Here is a 15,142-nt window from a genome sequence, read left to right on the forward strand (position 1 = left end):
TTTTTGCATTGACTGTTTCTGAATCTTTAGACCATTCTTCCATTCTGAATACAATCTTATTCTCTGGGATTATGTGGTGTTCAGGTAAATGTGAGGAAAGCAACATGAGGCAGTTTAAAACTCAATGATGGCATTAAAGTGAAAACTTTAAAACAGGTAAACGTAAATAAATATTCTGAAAATAAAAGCAAATGGTATTGTGGGTTGCAGATTGTACTACTAAGAAACCTACATATTCTACCAACAAATACCCCAATCTTTTGCTACCTTACCTACATCACCCGCCTCACCATTGAACTGCAGTGTATAATACAGTTTTCAGGTATTCATGGATAAGACCATAATTGTAAGTAAAAAAAAAAAAAACAGTAAACCAAAATCTCCCCATAAGAGGTATGTTCTTTATGTACCAGTTGAGATAGATCTATTATTAGCTAGGTTGCTTGATTGGTTTTAAATTATTTAGGAGGAGTTATGAGCTCTACCAGCAAGAAACTGGTGAAACTATATGCTGCAGCAGTTAGCAGTGTGAACGGTGTTTTTTTACTGTATGGTGTAATGATAACAGGGAGACTGAGAGTGGAAGGGATAAAATTGATGAGTTGGGGTTGGTTTGCATGTTTTCCCGTGATTTGGGAAACCATTTTGTATCGCTCACAAATGGGTGTTCATTAATGAACTTAAAAATTGCAGTTATAAATGCTGTGTCAGAGTGATGTAAGATTGCAGATCTTATTGTAAAGATGTGTTCGCTTTGTATAGGAAAAAACTGCATGATGTGGGTGAGAGAGAGAGAGAGAGAGAGAGAGAGAGAGAGAGAGAGAGAGAGAGAGAGAGAGAGAGAGAGAGAGAGAGAGAGAGAGAGAGAGAGAGAGAGAGAGAGAGAGAGAGAGAGAGAGAGATAGATAGATAGATAGATAGATAGATAGATAGATGCCATGGCATGTGTTTGTCCACACTGAGTTTTACCAAAACCTTTCTTACACACACACCTTTGTCAGTCAGTGCTGAGAATTTTGTGTGAAATCAAATTATACTATAAAACTGTGCCCTGCATCCATTACCAGAAATGGGATTCTTTTATTCATATCCTATCTGTCCTTCCAACCTATGACCTATATTTTATGTGCCACTGTTGACTGACTGACTCTATTGGTTGAAATGTATATGTGCAGTATAGGGGTGTGCATGGGACATTTGTACAGTAGCTAGCAGTATAGTGATACACAATGCGTGTAATGACTGGTAGCTAATATTTCAATGATTAAGACAACAATAAACATCTGTTGCCAGTAAAGAATGGTAAATGTTCACCCTTTAATCACTTAATTATACAGTGAATGGCCACTTTGAGACACCCAGTAGAGATCTAGTAGTGTTGGATCTCCTTTGTTTTTTGTCTGCTGTTGTAGCTCATCTGTGTTAAGGAATGACAACTTGTGTGTACAGATATGTTAGTTGGAGTGATGCTATTTGTCTGACTTTGCACCACCTGTTTGTCAGAACAATCTTGACATTTTCCCATTCTAATTTACACTGAAACTGATCCACGAATAACTTGCTCACCTGATTTGATCCTGCACACTGGGGTCACATGTCTAATTTCCATACTGGGACGCTCCAATGATGAAAGGGCAGGTGTCTCTAAAAAAGTGCCCATTTGCTGTAGTTAAGGAGATAGCTTGCTTCCGAGAGTGAATATTTTCTCTATTGTAAGCTTACTATTAGGAGGTAGCTACAACCAAGAATGATTTTTATGGGCTTTTATGAATAAGCTTTAGCTGTGGTGTTCTGTTTTATAATGCACCTCTTATTATTGTATTGTTAATCTATTAATATAATCTTGTGACTACACAGATCTTTGCTAGCCATGAACAGGGTATGCAAACATTAGCTAGCAGGAGCCAAGGCATTTATCTTAGCTGTGAAAACACGCACAAACACACACTCACCCACAACCAAAGGCTCAAAACACCACCTACTGACAGACTAATCTAAGGTTAGGGAAACACTAAACTGTCACTGAAGAACTAATGTCAACTGCAAAGAGCTGATTATCACCTTCTGTCAAGTTACTGTCTCCCCTCGTCACCGGTATGTATTTACAGTCACGCAAACACACTACATAATGAACGACAATCACAGCTGATCTCCAACACCAATTTAACATCCACAATCAGCCAAAATAAGTGCTGATGAGGATTAACTAGAGCCAACAGTTCAGAAAATATTGCACTGAGTATGGGCGATGGTCGGTCAGTTACGCCCTCTGATGGCCTGGCCTATCACACCAGAGGAGACCCAAAATGCAGACTGTGCACTGATTTTTTTTGGTGTATATGTTTGTGTGTGTATATATGGATGGAGATCTCAGATGTTGTTCCTGGGATCTACTGGAGCCATTCTCCCAGTTTGGGGGACACAGCCCCTAGTGCTCTGACTACCATGGGAACCACTGTTGTCTTCACCTTCCACATCATTTCCAGCTCTTCTGTCAGCCCTTGGTATTTCTCAAGGTTTTCGTGTTCCTTGGTCCTGATGTTGCATTCACTTGTGATTGCTGCATCTATCATTGGTTTTGTCAGTCTGTATCTGGAAGTCCCATAGGATCTTAGCTTGCTCGTTATCTACCATCTTTGGGGGTGTATCTTTGACTTCAGAACTTCCAGCCTTTACTACAGAGATATTTCTGTATACTATACTGTATACTATGCCAGCCACTTGGTTATGGTGTTCTATGTATGCTCTGCATTCTAGCATCTTGTATCCCGCTGTTATGTGCTTGTTTGCCTTAGGGGCATCTTTGCACAACCTGCATCTATGGCCCTGCCTGGTGTGGTAAATCCCAACCTCTATTGATCTTGTGTTCGGAGCCTGTTCCTGTGCTGCCATGATTTGTGCCTCCATGATGTCTTTCAATCTAGCCTTTTCTAGCCATTGGTAGAATTTCTCCATATCACTACTTGCCACTATTTGCTGGTGGTACATACCGTGCCTATCCCCATCCTCCTTGGTTTTCTATTGTCTGAGGTGCTCATTAAGAACTTTTATCACTTGGGATCATCTTCCTGGGGTACTCTTGGGTCTTGGATGTTTCAACCTGGATATTGGCTCTGATTCTCACAAATCCTCAGCCCCCCTTCTTCCACATAGTGTATAGTCTTAGAGTGCTGGATTTGGGATGAATCCTTTGTGCACTGTGTGGAGTTTCCCTGTTCCTTGTCAGTGGCTTTTGTCTCCTCCTTAGGCCAGTTGAATATGCCGTGTTCATCTGCAATTTAACAAGAGGGAATTTATTGCCTTTGATTCAGACCACATGACCGCCTTCGCAAGCTTACTTAACACCATAAAACTTTACAACTAATGAAATCCAAGCATTACAATCCATAAAAATTTTATTGGGAATAAAGTGGAATGACACATGAAATAGTATTGAACATAGCAAAAAACAAAACAAAACAGCATTAAACCTGCTGATTCCAGAAATTAGTTCTTACCTGTGTTCATTATAAATTAGAATCAGTCAGGTTAGTGCATGTTGGTGGGTTACTACTTCACTCTTTGTAAAAATGCAAGTAACCAAATCATTTGTCACCAAAGATATAACACAAGAAATGTGAAGAGTAGAGGCAAAGACCTCTATCAAGACATTTGCAACAAGATTATTGAGCAGCACATAAATGACATTGGTTTCTCACAGATTTCTCAACTCCTGATTGTTCCTACAAATACTTCCATAGGGGACATTTCTGGCCAGTTTCCAGGTCATGGGGACAATGAAGTTCAAAACATAAACATTCACAGGATTAATTTTTCTTTGCTTGCCAAACACTTTCAGTGGAAAGTTTTTAAAATAACTTATTTTAAAACATGTAATGTATTAGCTGTCATTAAGTAGTAAAGTAAATAATTTTATTTTTTTCATGTGTTCAGCATTAACTGTTAATGTTTAGCCGAGCTAATTAATACAGTTTTCATAATCTTTTTCTAAGGTCAAACTCAAGCACTTTTCAAGCACTTTTAAGGTCCATTTTCAAGCTTTTATAGTACATTACAGCTGTAGTAAATTACATAATTATAAAATACATACTTATTGGAAATAATTAATTCATGTTTTATCACATTAAAAGAGATGGTATTATGCTATAAACAACCAGAATTGTGTTTGGTAATAGCAGAAGAATAAGAAATTAGAGGAAAATGCAAATGTTTTGTTTCAACATGTATCAGTAGACTTTCCTTGCTATCTAATCTGGCTGAGTCAGGATGAAACAATTACCCAAAAATCACTGGACAAGTGCAGGGAGAATGAAAAGTATGGAAATGTGTGAGTATTTTCAGAACTGTAGGTCTCTTAATGAAGTTATTGGTGATGCCTTTGCTTGTGTTTTTGCTGTTCAGAAAGTGGATGCACTGACCTGTAAACCGTCTACTGTTAAGACAACAAGAATTCTTTTGGTGCTGGCTTATCCTACAAATAAAGCATTAGCTGATATTATACTTAAACATTTCAGAATCCTCCAGGATGATAGAGACCACATCCCTTTTTAAGGATGCTCTAATCTGCAGATGAGACCAAAAAATAAATAAAAAATGCTTATCAAGAGTGAGATAAATGACCATTCAAATAATAACTGTACTACTGTAGACTGCAACTGCCTGCAAATGTTCTACATGTACATTTATCAACACAGCCACTAAAATAACTGGCACAAAAGGATCAATTGTCACCATTCGTTCCTCCTCATCCATTACTGCATAAGTTGTCTACTGTATTACTCACAAGAGATGTAATCAGCTTTACATTGGTGAAACCAAGAGAAAGCTTGCTGATTGGTTTGTTGAACACCTTTAAACCATCAGAATTAAGGGTTTATCATTTCCAGTGGCAAGGCATTTAATACTATTTGACATTGCATTAATGATAAATGTTTTCATTTCTAGTTGTTGCTATGGCTATTGTACATCAGTAATGATCAAACGTGTTCCGTCAGGGTATGTCTGATTTTGACCGAATTTGGCAAATATTTACAACATACTGAGGAAACATGCCAAATTTGACTTTCAGCTCAATTGTACTGTCAGTCAGTGTACATGTACCTGTACATTGTTCATTTGTAAAATGGACATTTGTTATTTGGACATTTGTGTTTCATTATCTCCTCCCCTCTCCCTCCTCTTTCCTTCTGAACATGTGCATTTGAAAAAAGGACATATGGGCATATGAATGAGGTCAGCTATCAGTGCCCTCTTGTTCCCTGTTTGGCTTATATGGAGATTTTGTTGCTAGGGGGCTGAGAGTATTTTTTCAGGGGTAATTGAAGAGGGAATCAGGGTGGTAATGAAGTGAAACTGCTCATGGCTACACCCCTCTGTGGAGGCAAAGCAGCTCAGCAGGCCAGCATAGCATTCCCCAGAATGTCTGCATCTTATGTCCAGGTGGACAAGCACAATGCCTTATCTTATACTGTAGCTGTTAGTAGACTGAAACCTGCTTGTGTGTGCATGTGTTTGTGTGTTCAGCACACATTGGCTGTGCTATGGCACCGAAGGATCAGTCCTCAGAGCTGAGAAAGCCAATACTCCCTGCTGTTCTCCTGCTTGGCTTTTCCCAGCACCTCTAGTATTGAACTCTGTAGGGAAAGTACTCCTTATCATTTAGATGTTCTTTAGAGCCTCATATTGTATAAAATTCAATTGCAAAGCTGAAACTGTAGCCACAAACCCCACCCTTCATATCCCTGAAATGTGTCAGCTTTGCATAAATTGGTTTTTCATTTTGATCTTTCTCTTTGAGGTGCAAAGTCTACAACTGCAAACCAGTAACAAAATTGCTATTGCAGACAATGATTATTGATTTATTTCACTGTTTGTTTGGGTTTTTTTTTTTTTGCTTAGTTTTGTTGTTGTTTTTGTTTTCTTGACGAAAGACATTGAGTTCCACCTGAGCTTGTGTGTGTGCGAGCACATCATTTCTATCCTGATCTTGCTTTGACAGGAGAAGAACACCTGGACTAATTATTCCCTCTAGAAGCCCTCAGTAACCTACCTTTAGAGCAACCTCCACCTGACAATGCAGAAGTAATTCACACACAAACACTCCAAAAGTTTAACATTTAACTTCACTTCTACTGTAACAAACTGACCCTAAAAGTACACATGCACTTCCCTAAATCACTTGGGGAAAACTTTTTATTTTTACACCAAAAAATTTAAAATTCTATAAATGATTGTTTAGACATACATGCATGTATTCATACATACATACATACATACATACATACATACATACACACACACACACACATTCACAAATATATTGCCAAAAGTATATGGTGGCCTGACCATCACAGCAATATGAGCTTGTTGGATATCAAATCAAATCAGAACAAATGTATTTATATAGCGCTTTTTACAACATATTTTGTCACAAAGCAGCTTTACAAATGTCCAAGTCCAAGGTACTAATTTTTTGTCCCTAATTTTTATTTTTATTTTTAAGTGGCGCAACATCACTGTGTGTTCAGTGGAATACTGATTCTAAACATTTACTTATTTGAACAAGTTCTTTGGGGTTTCAGGTTATCCTAGTTGCAAATGATTCATGATAGAGGCAGTGGCTGATGTGATGGTGCATCTGGTATGATAGTGAGGTGTACCACTGTTGGGCCCCTGAGCAAAGCCCTTAGCCCTCAGTTGCTCAAGTTGTAAAGTCATGATTGTAAGTCGCTTTGGATAAAAGCATCATTTAAATGCTGTCAATGTCAATACAGTAATGGCTCCAGCTAACTCTAGCCATCACATGGCATTGCGCATATAGGTTTTAGTCTCGTGCACTTGTTTGACCATGAAAACCTATTCTCTACATACAATTCTTTTGTTGATGTTGCTTCCAGATGCAGCTTAAAAATCTGTAGTGAGTGATGCAATAGACTATAAGCAATTTTTATATGGTACACACTTTCTGTGAGTTTCTGTTTTTCACTACACTATTGTCACATATATGCTTCAAATTCACAATAATGCCACATTCAGTTGACCAGTGCAGAACTAGCTGGGCAGAAACGTCAAGAAATGACTTGTCAAATGTGGCATTCTATAGCGGCGCAATATTTAAACTCACTGATCTCTTCAGTATGACTAATTCTCATGTCAGTGTTTGTCAATGGATGTTACATTGCTATATGCACCATTTAAATGCATTCTTTAAAAGATATTTGCCGTTAGCTTTGTCTTGTGGGCCAGAGCTCAAGACTGCTAGACTGCATCATGTGCGTTCGCTTGGAGGGGGTTACTATTGGCAACAGCTCCCCATTTCAGCAGCGTGAAGGCATCATTATGCTGTTCTTTGTCCACACAAGTGCTGAGCTCTTGCCTAAAGGGGCTTTTGTTGTTGTAGAGAATTACAACCTCTGATGGATTGCTCACCCAATTCATTAACACTTACTAAGACACTTAAACACACTCACCCACACACACACATTTTGTACATTGGTTTGATATGTAGCCTTTCCCCCTTTCTTGATCTTTTCCTCTTCCTCTTCGTTGTTTGCAGTGAAAAAAGCCTGTTGTTTCACCAGCTTCTTAATGATTGCTTTAAATTGGGGGAAAAAAAAAAAGTTAATGGAAGACTATCAATGCAAGTGTTTAACTCCTAGTTATGCCATCGCACTCACACACACATATATAATACCTCTTTGTGTGTCTGTGACTGTCTACTGAGAGTAATCATGACTGCCAACACAAGCACATCGGATTCAGGCTGAAAAATGCAAAAATTCAAATCACTGTGTTCTTGAAAAGACGTATACTATGGCTGTTGTCTCCATCTTCCCATATGACAGTGACTGATAATCAGTAAATGAGTGAACAGAGTTATCATATATCTTTATCAATCATTTGATTATGGAATTATATTGTTTTGATTTGATGTAAATTAATTGTCAAAAGGTTGTTTAAAGTTATGGTGCCATGATGACAACAATAGACCATAACATGCAGATACAAAGCTCACAAAAATATAAATGCATTGAAAGAAAATTAGAAGATATATTTTTTTAATCTGAACAATACAAAAAATGGTTTTGGGGGTTATGAAATGACACTATTTCAAAACCACAGTCTAAAGTCTAAAGGTTTGTTTTACTGCTAAGGGGGTGAAATTTTTTCATTCGCTAATATTAATATAATTAACAGTTTAAGAGGGCTGTTGTTTGCAAAAATGTAATCCACAGATATTAACCAACTATCTTACAAAATTTACAAAACATTCATCATGACATACTTTTTTTTTATGGGCAGAGCTCAAGTTTTCTAAGCAATGTCACACCAAACACATATTGACACTGAAAAGTAGTGAAGTGACATCATAGGGTATTTGTCCTGACTCTTTTCATACTCTGTTCATGGCAATTGTTTTCTATATGCCAAATAGAATATTTTTGATGAACTTCCCATACAATAAATCTACCTCTGCTACACACACAGCCTTCCTCTGGGTTTTTATTAAATAATTAATTTATGAAGAATACTTCTATTATACTTGTGTATATTCAAATATTTCTACATACTAACATTCACACATTTTAGCTAGAAGTCCACAATACTAATGTTACTGATTGGAGTTATGATGGAAGTGTTCCAGTGCCCACAAACACAGATAGATGACCAGTAACCCACAAAATCTCAAATACCTGCAGCAGTAATAATTTCATGAACATTTACCCTTCCCTTTTAAAAGTACTACCTTACACAAGCAATATAGATAATGAATCCAGTGAAGCCATAGCAGAGATGTTGGTTTTTTGTTTTTTTTGGTTTTTTTTTTACTCCTCTTAAGCAGATTGAGCTAGTTAAAATAATTTTCTCCTTTATATCTTCTACTTGCCTCCTTGGTGTGATTCCCATGAAGTTACTTAAAGAAATGTTACCAGAAAAAAAAAGTATTTCTTTACAAAAAGGGCAAAACCAAAGTACTGTAATACAAATAACAGGCCAGGTAGAAAACATGAGAAAAGCCTTCCAATGAAAACAATATTTTGCATTGAGGAATAGTCACAGATCTACTTAAATACTATAAAGTTACATTAGAGTCTGGTGTTATTAATATTCTGCAGATGCTGATCTCCAGTGTTCCCAAAGACATCATGGGAATTGGTGTCCAACTGGGAGGAGTAGGGCAATGTGACAAGAACATTAAACTTGAATAACCTTTTTATTATCATTAAAGAGAGAATATACTATGGCAACTAAAGTTACCAGTGGGTTAAAGTAGGTTAAATTAGTTCCATTTGGCTGTTTTATAACATTTGTATGAATCATTATGCTATGCACACTGTAATAACAGAGTTATGTAGATTTTCTGTAGCCATTAAGTGAGCTCCCCATAGTTGTTTGAATGACATTTGTACCATATCTTGTCAATTTAACATCTGGAATGAGAAGGGGAAAAAATAGATCATGATATAAGCACTCAATGGCTAAAGTTTAGGTTACATAACTACAAAAACAACTAGTTTAGGTTACATAACTACAAAGCCAAGAGGTTAATATCTTAGTAGCAAACTAATGTTAATTTAGCTGGCTAGCTAAGCAATCAATAGTTAGTAGTATGGTTAGTTTGACTAGGCAGAGAGCGAGTTAGTTAGTGTGCTATCTTGCTAGCTGACTAGCTAGTCAGAGAATTGATATTGTTGCTGCTGGCAAGTAACTGCATGAAATGATTTTAATGTTAGAACTAAGTCTGTTCAAATGTACTTTTTAGTTGATTTTGTGTAGTGAACGTATGTTAGCTAGCTAACCTATGTAACTAGACTAGAAGTGGACTGAGAACAAAGGTGCCATTCATTAATTTGATGAGTGGTATCTGATGTCCAGTATTATGTTACTCATGACTTAAAATCCAGAACGTTTTTCTTTGAAGTGAACATGCAAAGTAGATTTGACATACCCCCTAATTTCTCAGCAAACATTTGACTTTTTTCACATTTTAGTGTGTATGTCTGTGTCCTCCTAGTTACTCTGATTCAGTATTTGATATTTTGCCATGGGAAAGAGTATTACCTGCATTACAGAATTATCTTAATACTGTGGTTAAGGGCTTAAATATAATTAATATGGACTGTGATCTCCCCTCCTAGCTTGGGTGTGTGGGTGGGGGCTTCCAACATGTATGCCATGTAGGCGTTTAGCAGCACCATGCTAACACTGTCTTTTTAGTTTTTTGCAGTTATATACAACACATTTTCTCTCTTTCTTTTCACCCCCAACAGAAGCTGCATTTGCCTCCAGACCTGTCAGAATCTGTGAGTCGTGTGAGTAAAGTTGAGCTGCCAGGCTGTGGTCCCACCAGCAAGCATCTGGATTTTTAGAACTTTCTCTCTCCACATTTACATCCCTACCCAAACCAGACTTTTCCCACTCCTTTGATATTCAGAGGTTAGATCTTTGACATCCGTCTATTTGAAGGAGAGCGCAGCGGTCTGTCACAATGGCACAAATCCATTACGTGCACACTAGTACATCTAGACCATGGATTAACCAATTCAAAATTGGCCTGTTATTTTTATATATCAGAGTAAAAAAAAAAAAAAAAACTAAATAAGATTATACTAAAATTACTACAAAAATAGAAAGAATTACTCATACTATGAATGGCATGCATTCTCAAGCATATATCTCCTGCTACTAAACCTTACGCATTTATTTTAGGCTGATGTGTAATTTTTGAAATCACTACATTTATTATTGCGATTTTTTTGGGGGGGGGGGGGGGGGGGGGGTTGTGATGCAAACTGTCCAAGCTCCCTGTTTCCTGTCTACCGGTTTGCTGTGTTTTAGCTGGAGATAATATTTTGACTTGTGATAATGTTGTGTCTGCTTCAAAAGAGATGGTAGTGTAATTTCAGTTGATGCTGAGTCATTCCAGCTGTGTATATGTGCTATGGGAGAGATTGGGACTGCTGTCTGTCCCACCCCTTTCCATCCAGAAATCGGCCCTTTCTCTGTTGAAGCAAACAAGGTGGTACGTTTCAAGCCTGAATCCCAAGTATATGTGTACATCATTTCTTTCTGGTGCATTTGTAAGAAATTGCAGTGAAAATAATGCTTAATATTAATAAAGACTTTGTGTTGTATTTTTGTCTCATACTAGTTTGTTTAAAAAGAAATACACAGAAATACCTGTTGTATAGCTATTAAATAGGGTTATACACCTCTAGCTTCAGTACAGCAGGACAAGTATTCGAATCCTGACTAGGCCATCTCCAGTGTGGTCCCTTAGGTCCTTTATTCTACTTGCTTACCTCACGAACAGTGAGATTGATGGCTTCTAACATGGACTACTATGTTTGTTTCGCAAATCACTGGATGCTTTTATTCACTGCTGGGAAAATGCGAAATCCTGCTACAAATTGTAAGTATAAATGAATGTTTGTGCCTTAGAGAAAGCATACTATTTCTTTACAGTATTACAGCATCTACAGTATTACAGTATATGGGGAGTGGGGGATTGGCTGTGAGTGAATGTTTTGCAGAAGTGTCTACTTTAATTTTAATCCTGGATGATCATTGTGGTATATGTACCTGGTAGGTTAGTTAATAGTTAAGATAACCTGGTAGGTTACTTAGGTTGTGCATGTAGCTTCTCCAGCTTCTCTAACTAATCTACAAGGTTAGATAAAAAATGAACCTGCTGCTAATGTAATGGATGGAACCCACCTTGAATGGTTAACTGAAGACCAGAAAGTCCTGATCCTGAAGGACCCAAAGAAAGGGGCAGTTTCATCAAGATTAATTTCTTGCTTTATTCTTACAATTTAAACAGTTAAGCATTGAATGGTGTTTTATCTGCTCTCACAAAAAAGTTTTCAAGCTCACTCAGTCAACTTTCTCACCTATTCCCAAGTATGTCTGATCCAACGCTAACTGCTATTTTTCCCTTGTTCAAATAACTTTACGCCAAATTTGTTCCAAAACTTTGTTTGCTTTTGTTCGTAAGCATTTATATACTTTATTATCTATTGTATCTTTTAACATCAGCAGCAATATGCAGAAGCTGCTTATAAATTATTACATGTGCCTGTTTTTTGGTGTCTCATTTTTTTTTGTGTATTTGTGTTTTTTGTGCATTAAGAAATTCCTGTATAAAAAAAAATCAATTTGCATGGTATCACTGTCTAAATGGACGTGTGAGAGAGACACGGGTGCACTCTCACAATCCTGTAGGCCAGTTGCAAAGACGAGCCTCTTGCAAAGAACCCCCACCCTCCCATCATGCAGCCTCTCTCCCACCCCCCACTGATGAAGCAGGCGAAGCAAAATAACTCATTCTCCCACACAGTCATTGGCGCTCTCCCTTGGCTTGGCCTCGCCTCAGAGTGCTTTTCTTCTCCTTGTTTTCTTCCTTCTTGCCTCCCCCAAACTCCCTTGTCATAACTATACCAAAGCAAGGGCTGGCACTGATGAATGCCATTGACTTCCCTATTGTGCTGTTTTTGTGTTGTTCTAGTTGTGTGGACTAATGTTTGTCCATAATGGATTTGGTGGTTATAAGGTATGTGGCTGAAGGGAACAGAGCCTGATTGTTTGTGGGCTTCATATATTTGCTTTTTGATTTTTGTTTATTCATCACTGTACTTCAAATAACTGATAATTATACAGATTTAATTTCGTAATGTCTGATGTTATTTTCATATGAGGCTAACAAATGACCAGCCATTATAGTTTGCCAACAACTATTCATTAATAAGAAGATTGACACAAAGTATACTGTGCAAAATGTTTTTATAGTTTTCACAAAATGCATTTTAAATAAATTGAAATATTTGCCAGACAATGTAGACCTTTCATTTTCCAAAGCATGCTCCAACATAAAACCCTTAATATTCTGGGTATGCATCAAAGCACAGAAATCAATGTACTACTTTTAAACCATAATTGCGCTTCAGTCTTACATAAAAGACTGCTTAATTAAACTACAGTCAAATATATTTAAAGCCAGTGCAATACATTGTAAACATTTGTTAGTTCTGTAAAATAAGACCAAAAAAGAAATGTTTAATAAAAATTGTGTGAAGGCAAAGGCTTTGGTTTGTTTTTACAATCAATCTAAATTCTGATATGTATTTGTAAACAAATGTAAAACACTGTTAAAAAATGTATTATAGGAATTAAACATTTGCCCAAAATTATTTGATTGCAGGACACTATAATACACCTGTACCAAAGACAGCTTGTTCTTGCCCTAAAGAAAGGTATTTATAATGCATGAAAGGATGTATAGAAATACAAATTAGATGTAATTTCCAAAATCACAGGAGAAGACAAGTATGTAGTGAACATTTAATAGACTGAATAAGCATTACATAGCAAACGCGACCATAATTCAACCAGCAACTCAAAGTACTTAATCAGTCCATCCAAAAATTGTCAAGTCTTGCACAGAATATAAATTTCATATTAATAGGTCCTCTGCAGATAAACTCTTGTGCACTCAAGAGTAGGATCACCTTAACATTGTTTTTCCTTTTGCCAACCATTTTATAAGAAACACAACCGAGTGCTTTTCAATAGTGCTTCTCACAAAAGAGAGATCTCGACATGAAGCAGTGTGTGTATACATTGTGCTATATGATTGATATAATATAAAATGTTGATAACCTCATATGGTTTTGTTTATAAAATGTGAGCATACAGATACACACAGAAAAAAAAAACTAAAAAGTAAATGCAAGACATGAAGCTTTGTTGTTTTTTATTTTGACTTCTCCAGCGAATGTTTTAAACTCCAGGTTCATCACAAGCATGACCAGGTCGCTTATTCTTTTGCCTGGAATTGCTCCTCTTTAAGCATTTCAGAATAAAGAAAGCAACCCACACTCTTGAGTGAGTGAGTGAGTGAGTGTGTGAGTGTGTGTGTGTGTGTGTGTGTGTGTGTGTGTGTGTGTGTGTGTGTGTGTGTGTGTGTGTGTGTGAGAGAGATATACTGCTGGAGAGTTCTATTGCTTTTAAAGTTAAGAGAGCAAAATAACTTTTCTCTACTGTAGTCTTGACCAGTACTGAGACATGTCAACATCTGGGTCACTGCCAGGCACCTGCACAGGAACAGATATTCCAGGAGAGATAAGTCCTATAAAGAAACATAATTGTAAGTCTCAGTAATTGCTTTGTTTAGGTCATAAAAACAGAAGGATGAGCATAGTTTTGCAGTATAATTTGGATTGGCACCTTAAAGATGGATGCTGTAGAATATATAATGGAATTCTTGTCAAGTAAATCAGTTGCAAATAAAATGTGAAATATTTTTTAATATAAACAGGAGAATGCAGTTAAGTCTTGCTGTTCACCATGATGCTTGAATAAAATACTGAGGTTCTCCTAAAGTAAACAGCAGTTGCACTCTGATCTATAGTTGGACATTAAAATTATTTCTGTGCCAAGGTCATGGCCAGTGCAAAGCTTATGAGGGTGCTGGTATAAAACATTAAGATTTTTGTAGGTATGCGTGTGTTAAAATATGAATTAGTTAAAGAAAGCACCAAGTTGTATGCTTGAGTACACAGGTACAAAAAGGGAGATGAAAATGCAAGTCCAGGCATATGTAGTGAGTTATGGAATCAATAAATACACATGAAAGGATGAATAAATTAATGGATTAGATAGAGTGGCCTGTTTAAATTGTAATGAGCCCATCACTGAGGATGAGGTGGCAGATGACTGAGCAGCATCACCAAACCCGTACCTAGTCAGCATTTCTAATGTCTGCTTACCTGTTGAGTTGGTGCCAGACGTTGCCGTTGATTGGCTGTTCATGTGTGCTTGCATATGAGGGGGTGTGTATATATCATAGTTCCGCCCACTCACTGAAGGGCTTGTAGGCAGCATGCAGGGATAAGATGTCTGGCTGGGCTATAAAGAGAGATAGATATCTATATCTATGTGTATGTTTGAGGCTGTGCATTCAGCTTTGGTCATCTGATTAAGATCCTCTGGCCAACGTGTGTATTTTTTTATATATATATATATAAAGATCAATTGATGGCATGAGAGACACTGATTCATAATCAGTAAAGTTTCCAGAAAAACAGGACATGTAGAAGAATGGTCCTTCATCAGCTATGCAAGCAAAGTGCTTCTGAATTAG

General features: G+C 37.1%; 2 protein-coding genes across 7 annotated transcripts in view; one reads left to right on the forward strand and one right to left on the reverse strand.

The window, feature by feature from the left end:
* Positions 1 to 10,607, forward strand: part of elp4 (elongator acetyltransferase complex subunit 4) — a 39,154-nt gene extending 28,547 nt beyond the window's left edge. For both annotated transcript variants that reach the window (XM_035532034.1, XM_035532039.1), the window contains exon 11: positions 10,272 to 10,607. In XM_035532034.1, coding sequence (XP_035387927.1) covers positions 10,272 to 10,370 — 99 coding nt within the window. In that variant the 3' untranslated portion in view covers positions 10,371 to 10,607. The remainder of the gene's footprint in view (positions 1 to 10,271) is intronic.
* The window catches only part of pax6b (paired box 6b), a 36,973-nt gene continuing 24,763 nt past the window's right edge, over positions 2,933 to 15,142 (reverse strand). For 4 of the 5 annotated variants that reach the window (XM_035532015.1, XM_035532008.1, XM_035532032.1 and 1 more), the window contains 2 exons: positions 14,769 to 14,907; positions 13,687 to 14,128 (listed from right to left, as the gene is read on the reverse strand). In XM_035532015.1, coding sequence (XP_035387908.1) covers positions 14,037 to 14,128; positions 14,769 to 14,907 — 231 coding nt within the window. In that variant the 3' untranslated portion in view covers positions 13,687 to 14,036. Of the gene's footprint in view, positions 3,272 to 13,686; positions 14,129 to 14,768; positions 14,908 to 15,142 lie in introns of those variants that run through there. The other variant, XM_035532016.1, reaches the window with a different exon arrangement.

Source organism: Electrophorus electricus, chromosome 1 (genome assembly GCF_013358815.1).
Source record: "Electrophorus electricus isolate fEleEle1 chromosome 1, fEleEle1.pri, whole genome shotgun sequence".
Lineage (NCBI taxonomy): Eukaryota > Metazoa > Chordata > Actinopteri > Gymnotiformes > Gymnotidae > Electrophorus > Electrophorus electricus.